The 18876-nt window shown below is 44.9% G+C and overlaps 1 protein-coding gene across 3 annotated transcripts in view; it reads right to left on the reverse strand.

Moving 5' to 3' along the window:
• Positions 1-18876, reverse strand: part of gpc3 (glypican 3) — a 325636-nt gene that overhangs the window by 10481 nt on the left and 296279 nt on the right. The window contains exons 7-8 of one of the 3 annotated variants that reach the window (XM_082547798.1): positions 6034-6220; positions 1754-5848 (exon numbers count right to left, since the gene is read on the reverse strand). In XM_082547798.1, the coding sequence (XP_082403924.1) occupies positions 5787-5848; positions 6034-6220 (249 nt within the window). In that variant the 3' untranslated portion in view covers positions 1754-5786. Of the gene's footprint in view, positions 1-1753; positions 5849-6033; positions 6221-12033; positions 12317-18876 lie in introns of those variants that run through there. The other 2 variants (XM_082547797.1, XM_082547799.1) reach the window with 2 other exon arrangements.

Raw genomic sequence — 18876 nt, forward strand, 5'->3', positions numbered from 1 at the left:
TAATTTGGAGTGTTTTATCCCTGAACTGATCTGAGATAACACCATGACAGAAGCCCAACGACAATAAGAAGACAACATCATCCCCCTGTTCCTCTCCCCCCTCTTTTTCTGCTCCATTTCCATCTTCCCCTCTTACTGCCACCTCATTCAGCTCAGGAACTGGGGACACACAAGGCCTTGTGATCAGCCCCAAGAAGAACAAGACTGGGAAACTATGACTCTTACTAGCCAAGCCTGTTTACACAGATGGTGGCAAGCTTCATTATTTTTGTGAGGGGTGTGGAAGGAGGAGGATTGGCTGAATTTACAGAGGTTGTTTATAAGCTCAAAGAGGGATGGACACGGAGAACATTGGGTCAGAACATTTCCAGTGTGTTGCACATTATCAGCCCCCTCAACTACACAGCCTTTCAACAATTCCTCTACCCCAAGGATTTCACGCTGTCATCAGTTTAAGACTTCTCCAGAAATTTTATATACCCACTCCGCCAAACAGTTAGTACTTTGAAATCATTTATCATGTGAAGCCTACACAGATTTGGGCTGGTAAACAGTCATCATTGTGTCAGACAAGGATGAAAGCAGCAGGCACTCTGTCCAAATCTCTTTTCTGAATGAAGATTTTGATTTGCAGTAATCCTGCAGATCACATCATTTTAATCTATGCATTTTATTTATATGTATTTATTTAAATACATATATTTTAGGTACATACGTGGTCAAAACAACCTGCTGAAGTTCAAAGTGAGCATTAGAATGGGGAGGAAAAGTGACACTTTGGACAGTCCATGGTTGTTGGTGCCAGGTGAAGCTGCTCTGAGTATTTCAGAATCTACTGATCTACTGGGATTTTATCTCCATCTCTAGGGTTTCAGAGAACAGTTGTAAATAAAGAAAACATCCAGCTAGCTGCAGTTGTCAGGGTGAAATGCTTTGTTGATGCAAGAGGTCAGAGGAGAATGGCCAGACTACTTTGATATGACAGGAAGGCAACAGAAGCTCAAATCTCTGCTCATTAAAACAAAGGTGTGCAGAAGAGCACCTCTGAATGCACAACGTGACCGCACTGGGTGCCACTGCAGAATTTGTTGTAAACATGAAAAGATGGATCTATCCTGCTGTGTGTGAAGCTGTGGCGATTACTTTAATGTCCTACTTTGGGACCATTAGTACCGACTGAGTATCAACGAAACGCAACAGCCTTCCTGAGTATTGTTGCTGACCATGTCCATCCCTTTATGACCACAGTGCACCCATCTGCTGATGACTGCTTCCACCAGGCTACTCATCATGTCACAAAGCTGAAATCACCTCAAACTGGTTTCTTGACATGTACTCATGTCGTGTGAGAATGGGAGATTCACGTCATTGATGTGCCGCAAACAAATTTGCAGGAACTCTGATGTCATTATGTATTTTAATACGGACAAAAGCTCCACAGTGTAACCACCAACTGACCCATTTATCTATCTCAGGGGTGAGCAACTCCAGGCCTCGAGGGCCGGCGTCCTGCAGGTTTTAGATCTCACCCTGGGTCAACACACCTGAATCAAATGATTAGTTCATTAGCAGGCCTCTGGAGAACTTCAAGACATGTTGGGGAGGTCATTTAGCCATTTAAATCAGCTGTGTTGGATTAAGGACACATCTAAAACCTGCAGGACACTGGCCGTCGAGGCCTGGATTGACCACCTGTGATCTATCTAAATACCTTTGCAGGTATTTGAAAAAGGAAACAAACCATTTGCAAGGTTGAGAGATTACGAGTATCACTTTTAGAGAATACAGTGCTAATAATGAAATGTCCAAAACATTACAGTAACCACCTCCTTTAACAGCAACTTTGTGGTTCACTGACAGATATATTATCACATTTTCTTCGTACTTAATTAGTTCTGAACTCCTTATAGAGGTAAACACTTCAGATCTGGCATCGTATTGATAACCTGGGTAATAACTGTTGGCACATTTGGCACTCAAATTCAAACTAGTCTCGGCATCTAATAGTTTGTCCAATCACCACACAGAGCTCACAGTATTTGACTTCATTTCAATGTTTTTCTTTAATCGTTTTTCACCTCCTGTTACCCAACATGTTTTTACAATTTTTTTTTTCAAAAAATAATTTTAGAAAGAAAAACGTTGAATGAAATGTGTAAAAAGACAACTTAATGCTGATCGATGCACGGGCCAAGGAGTGAAGTGTGTTTTTTCTGCCTGCCACGTGGGCATGCAGGCACCTGCACGCTTCCTCTCACATGTGCACCGTCTGAGCCCGTCTCTTTCTCATCCTGGCCTGTGGCACAGAGCCTCCCTGGCTGGCAACCATATGTTGATGACTCTTCATGAGTACAGTAGCGCTGACGATCAGCTCTATGAAATTACACGAAGCTTGAAGAAGAAGGAAATTGCTTATACGGTGGATGCATCCGGTGCTGTTAATGTAAACTGTGTCCGCTGTGATGAAGACATGTGCAAACACTGTTGTGGAAGACAGGCACCGTGTGACTCACCTATCAGGTGCAGAAGGGTCAGAGGTCACAGCTGCAGTTAATTAACATACCATGCTGGAGCACTGACAGCACGTTAGGCTGTTAATTTGACCCACATACAGAATAAAGAATGTTTAGGTTTCCCAGTGTATCAGCCTTTACAGTTATCAAAGGTGTTTTTGTCTCTTTGTGTTCGTTCCCCACATTCTCTCATCACCTTCTTCGCTCTTTTACTCACTCCTTTGTTCCAGCCGCAAAATTTGTAGCAGACCTGAAAGGTGAGCCGAGCCCAGCCTCTCATCGTAAGCCGCGTGTTTCACATTACAGGAATATTTCCACTTTGTATTTTGCTAACCTCTGGCGCTGATAAAAAAGATCCAGAGCTCCCAAAGGAACGGCTTTCCTTCGGGGCGCTTATAGTGAGCGAATGTCTGAGCTCAGGAACATAACAAGAGGTCTATTCACGTGGCTCCTGCTGAGCATAGCGAGCAAAAGCCCGTCCAGCTCAGCAAGAAAACACACGAGGCAGGGATCTGAGCTGCTGAGCCAAAGCAGAGCACACTGTTTGCTTGCAGACTACTGAATGTTTCCAAACTGCATCAAAAAGCCATTTTCGCAGGTTGTTTAGTAGTAGTCCACTTAGCGCCACAAAAAAAACAAAAAACAACCCTTTTATTAAAGGGAATTAAAATTGTGTGATTATCTTAGCCACTTCTCTGGATTAATCACTCGTTTTCCCACTGTGTACTGACTGGACCATGAAATATTACCTTGATCCTACTGGGAGTTATCTGCTGTATTTCACTGGGCTTCCACACTGAGCTGGAAACAGATGATTCCCTCACTGCCAGCTTTTCACAATTAAATTTTTTCTTCAAATTTTAAGACTTTATGCAGTAAATGAGTGTGTATTAGCAGATGTTTTTGTGAAGTTTTTTAGCACCAGGTGGAAACAGGAGAAAAAAATGTGTGGCTCAGGCAATGAAGAGAGGCTTTGAGAGGAATCTGTGAGCAGGTTTTTGCAGAGATGGCAGCACATCCTTTGTTTCTCATAGAGGCCATACAGTCAGAGGCCAGGTGTGCATGAAAGCACAGAAACACAGGTGAGCCCTCATCATAAAGGTAAAGACACGCCATATAGAATCACATTTTACTGGACTACAACAAAGCTAGAGACAACTCCATCTGTTCACAAACACACATCTATTCATAGGTACAGTACTGTGCAAAGACTTCCATCGTTCCTTCATATTTTCCTTCCAAGGAGCCTCTTTCTAGTCATTTTAAAGTCGTCTTTCAACATTTCTTCAGTCCGTTACTTGTACCTGACCATTTTCAGAAGAATGACTTTTGTTTTGTTTTGTTTTGCTTGGTTGTTAAGACACTTTACACTGACTTAGGATTCAGTCAAGCATAAAAAAGGAGCTTAACTCAAGAGATGAACCAGCTTAATGTCTACACATAACAGTATAAAACTATATTTCTAAAGAGCTATTAGCTGAAAACTTCATGGTGTTGTGCAGTTTGTCCTTCAAAAGTTTGAGGAAACAGGACAAGTGGAGGATAAAAGAAGTAGTATCAGGCCTAAAAACTGTCTGCAGCCTATAAAAAGTATCTGAACACATATGACACAGGATGTGAGAGATGGATCCAGTCCTTGTAGTAAAACATTAGGTAGTTATGGCAGAACTTAATATCTTACTTTGTGGTAAAGCACGGTGGAGGCTCTGTCACGATACAGCCTACTTAAGGCCCAGAACCTGGTTGCTGTTGCTCAGATTGGGAGGTTGGTGGTTCGATCCCTGGCTCCCCCAGTTTGCATGCCAAAGATACTAACTCTGAGTTGAACTCCGATGCACCCATCGGAGTATGAATGCGTATGAATGACAGTTAGAAAGCACTGAAAGTATAGATAACAGTGCTTGTGTCATGGGTGAATGTGTTGTATACAGCGCTTTGAGTACTCCAGGAGAGTAGAAAAGCGCTATAAGAATGAGTCTATTTACCAACCACATTTCAATAAATCTCCCTGTAAATCCAGTGATCATAAAAATGTATCCACAACCCCGCTAATGCAACATTTGCATCATTAAATGATTCGCAAATTTAATGCTGTTTTCTTTTTTTAACACCACCTCAGGTCATGGCATAGAGATTCTTTGGTGTGTAATTTGCAACCAGTTTGGTTCAGGAGGTATGGAGGTGGGGCAGGTGGTGGTGGGGTGTCCCTGTCCTGGAATAGCTCCGGGACTGGAATGTTCTGGGGAATGTGTAGCGCGAAGGTTTGATTGGCTCGGGAGGAGAAGCGTGTCGGTCTGCGTATGTGTTGTCAGAAGGTTATGGAATCTGCGCAGAGAGTCGGTGAGGAGAGATCCGTCGTTACCGTTTGGTAACAGCCTCGCTCTGGTCACCAGGCTGACAGCTGACTACGTTGGTGGCTTAGCCCTGCCTGTCTGCACCTTGTTGTTGTGGCTTCGGTCACCTTTCCCCACGGCCTGTGTGGGTATGCGTGTGTGTCACACCACTGATCGCTTACCAGGCTTTGTGAAATCCGATCTGCCTCGTCCATCTCAGACCAGCAGAGCACAGACAAGCAGGCCATTAGGCCCCTCTGCTCTGCAGGTTAACCTTTGAACTCCAGTCCCCCATTTGACCAGAATGGACTGAGAGGCCGTGTGGGGTCAGCATTTTGCTAGGTCATCACAGGCTATCAGCAGCTATCTGCGCATCTGCCAATAAGCACCGACTTCTCAAGGTCTGCAAACATTACTGACTTGCATAGAGGCCGGTGCAAACAGGCTTTCAGGTGGTTGCAAACACACACTGATGCACACATACCTAATCTAGAAATATACTGCAGTGAAGCAGAGCTGCACAGAGAGGCTGACAGGAGTGTTTAAGAGAGGGCATCAGGCTCTCACGCTGGAAGCGATGGCCCTGCAGGATTCCTGTGTGAACCCTGGGTTCCTGCTCTCGCTCCCTGCCCGGCAAACCCAAATCTCTGCCACAACATCCCAGACAGGAGGACTACTCCCACTGCTGTGTTTGCTCAGCTGCGCTGGCTTTGTATCAGTGTATCGAACCCTCTTGTTTCTGCTCCCTGGGTGTTTTCTCCCTCTTCTTCTGTTTGGTTTTTTTTCTTCCAACTGTTTGTGGCCTTTTTTTTGTTCTCTGTTTGTCTTTCACAGCGTGCATCTGACGTTTTTCACAAGATTGACGGCAGGTCACGAGGTGGAGGTGAGGCAGCTACCTGCGGAAGTCTCATGTCTCCTGCCACATAGTGTCACGTTGGTGTCAACATGCACAGCAGTCACGTAAACCACCTCTCTGCTTTGGACTGCGATCGCTCTGACTCGCTGCAAAAGAGGCCAGATCTGTTAATCTGGTTAGCGGGCACAAACATAAACAACTAAACAACCTTTTTCTTCTTCCTTTTACAGCCTGGCTCATAAATACAAGTTAAGCTGATTTTGATTCGTGAGCATGGATACAGCATCACTTAAAACCACACAAATTAAAGTCCATATCGTGTGCGTCTAACCTGCAAAGATGCGTAATCGCTTGCGTCGTGGCGGCGGGCCCAGCCCAGACACCCCCGTGCACTCGTCCTCGTCGTCGCAGTCGCCACTCTCAAATTCCTCCTCCCCCTCTTCGCTCCACCCGTTCGCTCCTGCTCCACGAGACCGGGCTCTCCAGCGCTTCTCAGACACCGTCACAATCTGCAGCAACTGTGGGACAAACAGGAAGCGGTTAAAGGTAATCATGTGAAAAAAATGCACCCTCAGCCTCTCCGTGAGTCACTCTGCGGCTGCGGAGTGGGCCTGCGCACATTAAAAGTTTAACAAAGCTGTGAAAATAAATAAGGGGTGTCTCTTGATCTGAGTGTGTAGCATGTGATTATAACAGGGTGAGGGGAATTCCAGGGAAAAAGGAAAAAAGTCGGCGAGATCTAAAAAAGGTTGGTATTTACCAAACGTGTATGACAATCACCAGGCAGGAAAAACAGTTTTGTTATCGGTGCCAGTTTTGTTATTTTTGTCCAAACGTGATTCATTCAAAGGGCTGCGGCTTTTGCTCCATGTAATTTGCCGGTCGAAAAAGAAACTGGGGTAAGCAGACTGGTGTGATTGTGTTGTTACTGGCAAACATCATTGTCTTGAGTGGTTGTCTCAGGGCAACAAGGATAACACCACATAACACACTCCACCCGGGTGGACATCAAGGCCCCCCCCTCCCCCGGCAACTAAAAATACACAGCTAGATGTGAGATTAGGAGAAATGATGTTTGCAATATTTTTGGAGCATTTTAGCTTGAAAAGAAGATAAAATCCAGCAGATGGATCAATACGACATCAAAGCAAGATGGTAAAAGACAAACATGCACCACAAGCTCGAGTAAGTGTGCGACAGAAATGTGATTTTCAGCATAGCCTTTATCCAGTTTGGCCTCTGGGCTGGAAAAGCAGTGGCTGTGTGACTTAGACAATTTACAGAAGCTCATAATGAGTTCTGCAACACATTCCTTAACTTCTTCCTTTGTTTGGGAGAAATGTGGGAAACTCATCAACTCATAAATCATATAAAAAAAAATACCCTGGAGCTGTTAAGCTATTTCATTAACGATGTTTAAATTCCAGTCGACCTAGTATAATAAAAATACATCAAGTTTTACACGTTTAATAACTTAAACTGAATGAAACATCCTTGAAAAACCTCATTCAGTTCCCATCTTACATTCGTGCGTGAAAAAAAATGCGTGTGAGAGCTTGGAGACAACGTACACGGTCGCACTCTGACCATCGTTCAGGCTTCATGACATCACACGTGATTGAGAGCCTCGCCAGAGGAACAGATGTGCTAAATTCCAGCCGCCTGCCCTCTCTGGCAGTGTCCTCTCATCTCGCCGCTCAAGCTCCTCCTTGTTTGTTTTTTATTGATTTCCTTCCTATTTGTGTGCGTCAGCATGCATATTTTGCTGTTGTTTCTAGTTGTCTTTGGGAGAAAATTGGGTTCATATGGGCCTCGTCTCAGGTCAGCTGCGACGTCTGTCTGGGCCCAGACTCGTGTGTGTGAGTTTGTGTGCGCGCGATAGAGAGCGGAGGTATAAAAAGCCCAAGCTAATCACAGAATTACGTCAGTCGGAAGATAAACAACCCTTTTCCCTTCGGCTCCATATACAAGCCAGTCAATCTGGCTTTTACAAGTGACATAAACTCTCAATTTTGGAGCGGGAACACACATTACCCTGTTCCCAGCACAGCCAACCAACAAACCTCCATTCATTTAGCAACATTGAGGCCATACACTGATGATGACCACAACATTTTTAAAAGCCTGGTCACTTGGACCGAGGGACGGACAAACAGTAACTCACAGACATCGGATCCACAGGAATATTTTAGCTTCTTTTTGAGGCTGTGCAGCGAAGCACCACCTGCTGACAAAGCTGAGCTCTCATGAAAACACCCCGTTATCTTCCACAAGTACACTCTCCACATCGTGAATGGAACTTTAATGTACTGAACTGTGTTAAAGAGACATATGTGTTTGCCTGCAGAGCCCTCCACAGATTTACCGAGCTGGGCCCGAAATTCCTTCTAACGACTTGTATCCTGGCAACTTGTCCAGACTCAGGCACGGGAGGGGCAAACCTTGTTAAAAGGCAAACAGACACTTGTAAAGCAGGGAGAGAATGAGGTGGCTCGGGGTATTTTAGAGCAAAACCTAAAAAAAGGAATGAGGAGAGGAGGGAAAACCACTGATGTCAACAGCCGTGTTTGGAGTTTACTGCCATGAGCAGATCTTCACCTTCCAGTATACATACAAACTCGCATAAACAGACACTCTGACGTCTGCTTTACTACATCCTGACGGTAGATGACACAGGGCTAAGTGTTTACAGTCGTGCAGGATCTGCAGCTTGGTGGGGCTTTGAGCTCAGCGCTAATGTGTCGGCAGGCTAATATCCTCACAATAACAGTGCTGACACACCGGTGTTTGTCAGGTTTCATGTTTACCATCTTAGTTTGGCATGTCAGCTAATGTCACAATCAATTTGTTTAAAAGAATAAATGTTTTGGGTGAATGACTGAGTTGAATCACTTAAAAGCTCTTAGTCAGCTGCGAGCAAACATGCGGGATATATTCAGTCACTGAATGAGTAATTCAGTTCATTATCCTAACACGGCGGTAGCTGGGAGTTAACGCTATACAATCAATGGCCTGCTTCCTCAAACAGAAAACCACACAAAAGCAAACACGCACCTTCAAGTTTAATGTTGTGAAAAAGTCAGACGATCCCACCGATCTCTTAGATGAAATGGTCAACTTTACAGCAGAATTTAAAATGTTTACAGCCTGCTATAAAGAATAAATATTTTTGTCTTATACCCAGTTTTCTCCTTCGTAAAGATACATTTAGTCATTTTTTGAAGTTTATTCAATGGAAAAAAATGTGGGACTCATAAATATACATTGATTAGTGTGTAATTATTATCTTCCAACAAACTGATGAAGTCTCATAGACTGCAGGGCGCCGCCATGTTGCCCTGCCATCTTGAATGCCATGGCTGAGATGGATATCACCGTTCCCCCAACCTCGTTTTATGTTTGTGGCAGGAGAACGATCAACTTATAGATGCTTGCACTCAGTGGAGGCAAGTTTTAATTCATGCCTGGACCTTCAGACTCAGACATGGTGTGTTATAATCTGAAATGGGTCCCCTTCACCAATCAAGCAAAAATGCGAACGAAAGAGACAACAAGCAACTTAATAAAATGTCATCCTCGTCTTCAAGCATTATGCCCCGAACTGAAGTTAGAGCTCTAACACACCAGTATCCAACAATCCACAACAAAGAAATTCAGGAAAAAAAGTAGCATCCTCACTAAATCACCTCAGTATCGCTGTCATCAGACAGATGTGAGCTTCTCAGACTCATCAACCTACATTGGACTCCTTTCACCAGGTGCCAACGAGGCCAGTGGCTGCTATTGGACGAGTAATAAATATAATGAAAAACGTGTAAACATGCTAGCTGGATATATGCAAAGCAACACATGTAAAAATTTTAAAACACAAAATCAATAGCAGTTTAAACCTGGTGTGTCATCTGGTGGGTGTGACCCATCTAGTGCGCGCCTACACCACCAGCAACCGCCGCTGCTTGTGGATCAATGAAAAGCTGACCTGAGTCTGTAAGTCCCTTCCTGCTAGTACATAGTGTCTTTGTAGCGCCACACATCAACAGAGCACCCTTTGGACTCAGGCGGAGCTACAGGGGGATTGGAGGAGATCTGACCCCTGGCAGTGGTGCGTGAACATGCCCTCATGGCCGCGAACCAGATCCCCAGCTATGGGTAGTTAGCACCACTGCCTTGTGGTTGTGTCGGGAGTGACAAAGACCAAAATCCAGAATGGAGTCTCAAAGTTGGTTGGATGACTTTCTTGTCACTGTCAGGAAGCTCCTGCATCCTCCCGCCGTTCCAAATATATCCTGGCACTGGATCCAGAAGTCCCCCTCACTTTAACCCAAATCACACACACACAAGTCACAACTTCCAGCAAAAAGTCATCATCCTCATGGCAACCGATGGATTACACTGTAAAATGTGCGGTGCAGCTGCAGCATGAAAACTGAGGGAACATCGTACATTTGTTTGCTGAACACACGATAAATGTACATTTTGAACCTTGAAACAATAAGGCATTTATGATTCACCTCAGCTTCAGAGCTCTGATCAGTTCAGAGAACACTGTTATTTTTCTGAGGAATTATTTTAATTAAAACATTTCTCTGGATTTTGAACAGAAAAAAGTGCTGTGCACATCACAACGATTGACATTCTAGGATTAATTGTTTTGTCTTAAACCACTGTATTGGATAAATCAATATTTAGCCCTGGTCATGGAGCACAATTAAAATGTCAAAGAAATAACAATTCATTCTGATGAAGACATGAATGCTGTTATTGTCATTGTACAGCTAGAGGGCACCACAAAAGTCACTGTGGATTAAATATTTAGAGACCACAAATATGCCAGCCGACCAAGTAAGTCTAGAAATATTTTGCCGAGCACGAGAAACCTGCCAGTGACACCAGAGGCAGTTTACAGGAATAGTTCTCACGGGTATTACTGCTAACCTTCATGACAGTTTGATAACTGTTAAGATAAAGTAGTAGACAAACCAACTAACCGACCAACATTGTCTCAGAGCTAATCTTTTTTTTTAAGATGTTGATTAAAATCTAGTTTCATGCACACATTTGAGTGAAGAGCATATGAGCTGTACATGGAGAACGCATGAAAACGGTTTTGGAGAATTAAAAAAAGAAACTGTATATACAGGCATGGCACTGACCCTTCTCCACAGCGGTACAGAGGGGAGGATGACAGGGCAGTAGCTCTGTGGCAGGGCGCTGTGGATTCTGCCCACTGGCTACCCGCCTCTGCCGCGGCTGCGGTAGCATCTAGGGGTGGGATGGATGTTTGTATCGAAAGTGACGCTGCGCTTTTGGCATGGCAAAGCCGCTGCGTGATACGCCAAGAGCATCCAGATTTACCACAAGAGGAGAAACCTCAAGCAGCTCTGAACTGGAATCTTCTGCAATTATAAAAAAAGAGAAAAGAAAAACCAAAGCAAGAGGAAGCAGGGAGGAAGCAAATAAAAGGGACTTTTTTTTTTCGAGAAATGTTCGGCATGTTTTCCATTACGAGAGGAAATCTCTCGCTCTCCTCTTCTCTGTTTCACGAGTAGCATCGGGAGCTGGCTCCCACAGACAGCTGGACACAGGGAACATGTAATCAGCTCGACCATAGGCATCCCGCACGCCACAGGGTTCACCTCCCTTTAACACAAAAGTGCAAGTCACACCAAGGAAACATGGGCTCAAAGGCTGCACACAAAGCCCAAACATGTGGCAGATTGCTCAATGCAGGCCAGCCCAGACAGAGACACAGAAACCACAAGTCTGTCACTGCCTCCCACACATGACATGAACTCCACACAGGGTCACTGCTCGACACGACAGCTGCAGCTGAGCCTCAGAGCCTCTGGCTGACCTCCGCTGATAGAAATCAACCTGCGCTCGCTGATCATCAGCTGTGGTCTGCTCGAGCTGGCACCGAGATCTTGGATCACATTTTCCCATAAGTCACAGAAATTTTCAGAATGTAGGAAGAGCCTGGTTGAATGGGTGATAGTCAAAAATGGAGAGGATGAGTAAAAAAGGAAAAGTGCATGGAATTTTTTTTATCAGTGTCTGTGATTGGGATCTGGGCCTGTGTTATGTCCTCCTCTACATGCACAGGACTTGTCTGGACATGCTGCTATGTGACTCGGCCCAGATGGAATCTGTAGGACTGAATGTTTCTATCAGTGCTTCAACACATTTACATCACGCCTGCAAATCTAATCTACAGAATTCAAGGATTCGGTTTCCAAACAGACTACCTCCCATAAGTTAAAAAAAGAAAGTTCCTCAGTGTTTAATTGTTCTGACCTGAAGGAAATCAGTGACACAGTGATGAAATTAGCTGACCTGATTTAAGGGGTTTCAGTCCTGCTTTTTTAAAGTAGCTTTGCATGACTCACAATTAAAAATAATCCTTATTTACCTGATACCTGTGTGAAACAAACAGTTTTAGCTCCTCTCCCTTTGTGGGAGCTTTTTGCTCCACAGACTCTGTCGTCCTCCTCCACCTTACAAAGCTTTTCAGTGTCTGATGAGCTGCAGGAAAAGTATTTCATCAATAAGCAGCGCTGGTAGAAGGCTAAGTTCACAGGAATGAGGACGTGCTGGGTACTGAAGCAGGGGTTTTCCTGGAATAAAACAGACCTATAATTAACAAATAATAAAAATGGTCACAAATGCAGTAGTGTGCAAAAGTCTTGAGCCACTCCTCATGTGATGTAATTCTCATCCAGGCTTTCTAGTTGTTCCTTTGGACACTGGCAGCTTTATTTCACACATTTTCAGTCCAGTCCTTGCACCTAACCAGGACTTTTCTGTTTAGCTGCTTAACAGTGACCTATAAATCATTCAAGCATGAAAAATGGCACCTAAGAAGTCCTGTATGCACATATAGCAGACAATTTACAAATAACTAATTTTAAATAGAATCTTTAGGCACTTTGTTACTAGTGGCCTGTCACAAAAATAAATAATGCGTTCCCATTTCTTTACAAAGATTAAAAAAATCACGCAGTTTAACAGACAAAGTGGCACGAACCAAAAAAGGCGATTCCCAAAGAGCCATTTATTGTAAATGTACATGCATATCTCAGCACGGTGTGCAGTGTATCCGTAAAGGCTATGAGGAAAAAGAACAAGTGGAGTACAAAAGAAGTGACAGGCCTAAAAAACAAGTACAGCAGATGAACAGTATCTGAGACTCATGTCTTTAAGAAACAGGAAAAAAAATCGGGAAGGACCTGAGAGAGGGCTGTGGTGGGGCGTGGTCTGCGGTGCCGTGCATACGCACCTGCACGGCATCCGCAATCACGCCCGCCGTGTTAAAACACGGGGACTCAGGGGTTGGTGGGGGGTTGTGGTGGTGTGATGCAAATATTAAATAAAGATGGCTCAAAACATGGATCTGTGGTCCCGTCGTGCCTTAATTCCACCACAAGGGCCTAAAGACACCGAATGAAACACTATCAGCCATGGATTGGCCTCCCCAGATCCCAGACCTCAGCATTATTGAAGCAGTGTGGGATCATTTTGACAGAGGATGGAACAAACGGCTGAAACATCCAAAGAACAGATTTGAATGTCCTTTAAGAAGCCTGGAGAACTGATCACAGAGCTACATAAGAAAGTTGAGGCTGTGTTAAAGAATAAAGGTGGTCACGTGAAGCTCATTCAAACTTCACAAACTCTGTTTTTTATGCTGCATGTTTTGATAAATCATTCAACCTCGCATTTCTCTAGCAAGATAGAAAGAAATGAGTGGTGGCTCGAGACCTTTGCACGGCCCTGTATTTTCCACACAATGCTGCTGATTTGTCTTTGAAGACCAAAACATCTTTGGTACATGTCACAACCCTTTGATGTGGAGTCTGACTCACACACATGCTCCAAACTGATGCTGATGTTGCCCCATGTCTGCTGAGTGTGTGAGTTGGAAAATATTTGCTAAAATATTACCCACAATTCTCCTCAGGTTGGAAACAATTGTTTTGATGGACATGTGGAATGCTTTCAAGCAGTCTGGCCACATGTTCTAAACTTTCCCATCTTTATTTAGAAGTGAAACCAACCTCAGAGTGAACCTCAAGTGTCGGTAATAACCCCTTCTTCCACTGCACAAAGCTACAAAAACGGATGTTTGCATCATGCCTTTGTTTCTCTGACTAACCTGAAGTTCTGTTTACAGCCTGTCTAATTGTCAGATTGTATGCATGTGTTAGCCTCTCAGCCTCCTTCTAAGCGATGCTTGCCATAGAAGTGGCTTGAGGAGTATAATTCTGTTATAACTAACAGAAATAGTGTCCTGAACTAAGAAAATCAGACCCAGATTACAAGACATTTCTCCTGTACCTTCCAGGCCCTGGTTAAAAATAGTTTGCGACACTCTGGTATTGATATCAGAGCGCCTCTAGCGCAAAAAAGGTACAGCACACTTTTAAAGCAAGCGTGCAGGTCATTGTGTCAGACAAAGCCTTTCCATCGCGCACTGTTTTTCTTGATAAACGAAGGAAATGGACTTTCCTTGCATTTAATGTGCACATGTCCCGTGAGCTGCTGTGTTTCTGTCACGCTGGCAGATATCCCTGTTCGGAGCTCGTAGCCTGGGGAGAAACGGCATGAGAGTGGAAATAAATGAGGCACATCATGGGAGAGTAGAGACAGATAGACAGACAGATGGAGGAATGACAGGAGGCACTTTCCACAGAGTGAGTCATGGATAGCTCCTCAGCGGGGCGGAGCGGCGTTTGGGTCAGCGCAGCCTGCCTCGCATTCCCACCCGCTCTCCTCGAGTCGTTACTCAACTTTTATTGAATGTGAAATGTAAAGAGAGGAGGAGGAGGAGGACCAGCGCTGTCTCATTCTCCTCTGTTTCTTCTCCCCTCACCCTCCTGTCTTTCCCTATCTGTCCACGCTCGAGCGTGTCACGCAACAGGAGCTCAGCCTCAGACGGTTAATGCAGACAAAATTAATTTCCTGATGTTCATTCCAGTCGGACACAGAACACGCAGGAGGAAAAAAAAGAAGCGGCTCTCCGGTCCGGCATGAAACTGGGAGTGTTTGTGCTCCACCTTAGCCCGTAACTCTATTTCCAGACCTCTCAGTTTGGACTGAATCCTGAACGCATGTTTAGATGATGTTGCAGAGGGAGCTTAAACTGTTGGTGTTTAAGAATAGAAGAATGTTGTTTTCCAACACGCTGGGCTCAGATCGAGGCGGCGCATGAACGCAGGGGGTTAACTCCCTTTAGTATTAAATATATCTGGTATGACAGCAATTTTCAATCTTTTTTTGAGGGTAACCAAATGAAAATATCGACTTATGTCTGTGAATGTGCCTGATTGTCTCTATGGGGTTTAATAGTTTAAAAAGTCTCATTCCTGCTCAGGCTGCTGGTTGCTAAATCTGATTACACCCCGTCAGACAATCTCTTTTTGTCCAGTGCTTTCCAGAGTCATGTGTTGCTCAGAAATCCTCCATTTCAACATCAGCAGACTGTCACTGCATGTTCCATGATCACACCTAGTGGGAATCTGTGGATGATCACTGGGGCAAGTGGGTAAGAAAGAGTGGAGGAGCTATGCTTGTGTGTGAGCGGCAATCAGCTGATGTGCTGTAGGCTTAGCTTAGCTTCTAGCCTAAGCACATAGAGAACTGAAGGTGCTGGAAAGAATGAAAGAGAAACGTAAAAACCGCTAACCACAGAGATAAATAGGGGTCTTGCGATATGAGAAGACGGGGAGCATGAGAGGGGATGATAAAATTTGGGAGTGCTGACATTTTGACGGGTCTAGAGAGGAGCCTCAACTGAGCTGTAACCACCCACTCCGCCCTGAGCACTGCTGTCCCAAACAAAAGGCGCAGGATGAACGGGGAGGTCTATGACCCTCGCGGATAAGACCCTATGATGACCTAGCAGAAACAGGAAACAGGAAGTGTGACCCGTGACCTCTACGGGGAGGTATCCTGTTACACAGCAACATATGACTGTGCCCAGCGACAGAGAGTGTGAGAACGCAGCAGGAAGACTCAGCTGTCCGATTCCCTGACAGTTCAACGAAAAGTCAAGAATCAGCAAAGAAAAGTTAGCACGAAAAAGACAAACAAACAAACAAACAAACAAGCAAGCAAGCCCTCAGCTCAGAGTCACAGGTAAAAAATAGGAAAATACCCCTCACCGGTGTTCCTGCTCAGCAAGGCGAGTGCCCGCCTTGTGCTGCGGGGTTTTTATAAGCCGGCTGTGTGATAATTACACCCACTGGGGTGGTAGTAGTGTGGGAGCGAAGGGGGTGGCATGGGCCTCAGGATTGATTGAGGGTTTGGGGAGGGGGCAAAGATGGAGGGAGAGGTGGAGGTATGGAGGTAAGGAGGAACGGGTGGCAGTGGTAGAAAGGATGGTTGGGACTCATTAGCAGGCAGACTAATTGGGAGGAAAAGGCCCCTCACATGCTCTGTCTGACCTCACAGTCAGCAGGGGAGAAAGCCTGGGGTGGGAGAATGGTGTGTGAGTGTGTGTGTAATCTGTTGGTTGGATTTGTCAAGTTAAGGAACCACAACTGCTCAAATCCTAAACTTACCATGAATTCCTAAGTCTCCGGAAAACGAAAGGATAACACGCATGTACGGTGCGCTAACAGGGGTACACAAACGCCCTGCAGCCCCTTCAGAGGTTTACACCAGGTGTCACACATCATTTAAAGCACCCCTCGTGAGCTCGTACCCGCTCACAAATATTAGCATCCCCTCTTTCCTCTCTGCTGTACATGAAAAAAAAGAAAATAAAAAAAGACGAGGAGGGCGAGAGGACAAAGCCCTGAGGGGATACATAAAAAAAAAAAAACCCCCGCTTCAAAACCCTCTCAGTCAATAACATCAAACAGAAGTCAGTCTCTTTGACTGGAGTACGTGTAATGACTAGGTTAGCAAGTTTACAAAACAGCAGGCCTAGTAGACACCCATAGTGTGCATTAGTCCTAAGTTAAAGGCCACTGCACACATCTCTACAGTAGTATTCAGTAAAGGGTTTCTTATTTATATATTCCTGCTATATGAGCTTCGACGTGTCCGTAATTAATTACTACCACTGTGCACAGTGACTCAGGACGAGTGTTTCTGTGAGTTATGATATTAAAGAGTGCATTCTGCGCAAACATGCACTAGGTGTCAAGCGCACGCCGCCCAGGCTCTGGTGGCTCGGAGGAAGTGAGACTGCGTGATGGAATTTGTGGCGCTTGGGATCTGGTTCATTTTCCACCCTGGATTCCTGTCCTACCTGCAGGATTTTCCCAGGTTCTGGCTTCAATTAGTCTGGGAAGCTGCGAGCAGAAGAGAGGTGGGTGTGGGGAAGAGGGAGGGGGGGGTCTTGGGGTTTTAGGGGGGGGATAGAAGGTGGGGGCTGGAGGAGCGAAGGGCGACAGCGCTGCAGTCTGTCACACACAACTCAGCACAGCTGGGGAGATGGAAAGAAGTGAAACGAACAGGGAGGGATAGAGACGGATGGAAGTAAAAGCTAAAATGTTCAAATAGCTGAAAATGAAAGCTTTGGCTGGCAATGTGAAGAAGTTATTTTTCAAATTACAGAGCAATTATAACAGTGTCAGATCAAACAGCTGTGTTTTAATGAAACTGACTCATAAAAGATGCATTCCAAATTTAAGCTCTCCAAAGAGTGTCGTGTAGCCAGAAAAGGGGGGCTGTCAGAAGAATCCCAGGAGGTCTGACCCTCCAAATGGCAAACTCATCTGACAAATGAAACGCTCTGTAATCAAAGACCAATCACATAATTGCTCTATTTTGCCACTAGCTCAACCATCTCCTGCCAGATTAGTTGTTCAGAGGAGAAACTTGATACTCTGGGAAGTTAAACAGATGTTCAGAAAAAACAACAAAAAAAACAAACTAATCCCCCCAGAACAAGAACACATCATCAATATAATATGTTCTAATTTAGGAGCGCTAACGCCCCTACGTCCCCTGCGCGCAAGAACTTCACGAAAAACGAAAGTGTTAATGCGGAGTCACGTTCACACAGTCCACTTCTCAGCAAGAAAACCAGGAAGAATCGCCAGTCTGGCATCAAAAGAATATCTCAAACCTGACGTCAGAGCCGGGGAGAGAGCGAGCTCGAGCACTCCCGTCTTTATCAGCTCATATTGCATATACAGACAGGACCTCACACGGGAATTTGTTACACACAGTGTTTGCATGCACAAAAATGTCCGTGGCTCCTCACAGTCCCGCACTGTTTAAAGATTCCAAGTCGGGAAGCAATAACTGAAGGAGAAAGCCATTTCTCCTCATCCATTTATAGTGTGCGGCTCACTTTAAACTTGGCTACGGCTCAGTCATGACATCAACTGGTTCAGGCGTGAGAAAACGCTGTTTTATAAGCTGAGGCGACCGGCTCTGAATTTTTTCCTCTTCTTATTGTGTTTAGTTTAGCCTCACAGAGGCACAAAGGCAAGGGGTCCCCTGCCAAACTGTCTCTGTATCTGCTGATACTTTGATCAACACTGACAACGTGAGAAATGACACATTTCCGCCGCATAGTTGCATTTCACGGGGCCATCGTCACGGAGCACTTAAGAGTCGAGGAATGAAACATCAGAGGGATTAAAGTTGGAAGGAAGTCGATTTTTTGAGGGGTCCCACGTTCCCTCTCGCTCTTGGAGAATGTATATTTTACGACACAGTCTTACATACTATGGTCTGGGACCGATTCACTGTTTGAAAGTGGGTCAGTAAGACCTGGAAGAACCGCTGATCATGTTCGCTGCTCCAGCCAAAAGGAGAATAATGTTCATTCAAATGGAAAATGTGCACAGGAGAAAAAGAGCCTTATAGGATTTGCAGAGGACTGTATGCAAGCGACCCCTGTCCAGCATGCAGAGCTGAATGCATATCCAGGACTTACATGTGCACATTCATCTGAGCACGATCGTCTGTGAATACTGCAGGTTTTAATCAACATGGCACTCCGCTGTTTGCCTTCCTGGACCATTACGCAACATTACTATCTCACCGTTGGCCTGTCCTCATACACTTTGCATATAAACAGGGCAGATGAAAGTAATTATCTGTGAGCCATGGCCCCACTCTTTCATATCACATGGTTAATTACTTGCTTTTAGCCCTGCATCATCTGGAACTGTCGGTCTTTCAACTGGCGGGGAGGCGGAGACCTTGTAAAACT

Source organism: Aulonocara stuartgranti (assembly GCF_965226115.1).
Source record: "Aulonocara stuartgranti genome assembly, chromosome: 2".
Taxonomy (NCBI): domain Eukaryota; kingdom Metazoa; phylum Chordata; class Actinopteri; order Cichliformes; family Cichlidae; genus Aulonocara; species Aulonocara stuartgranti.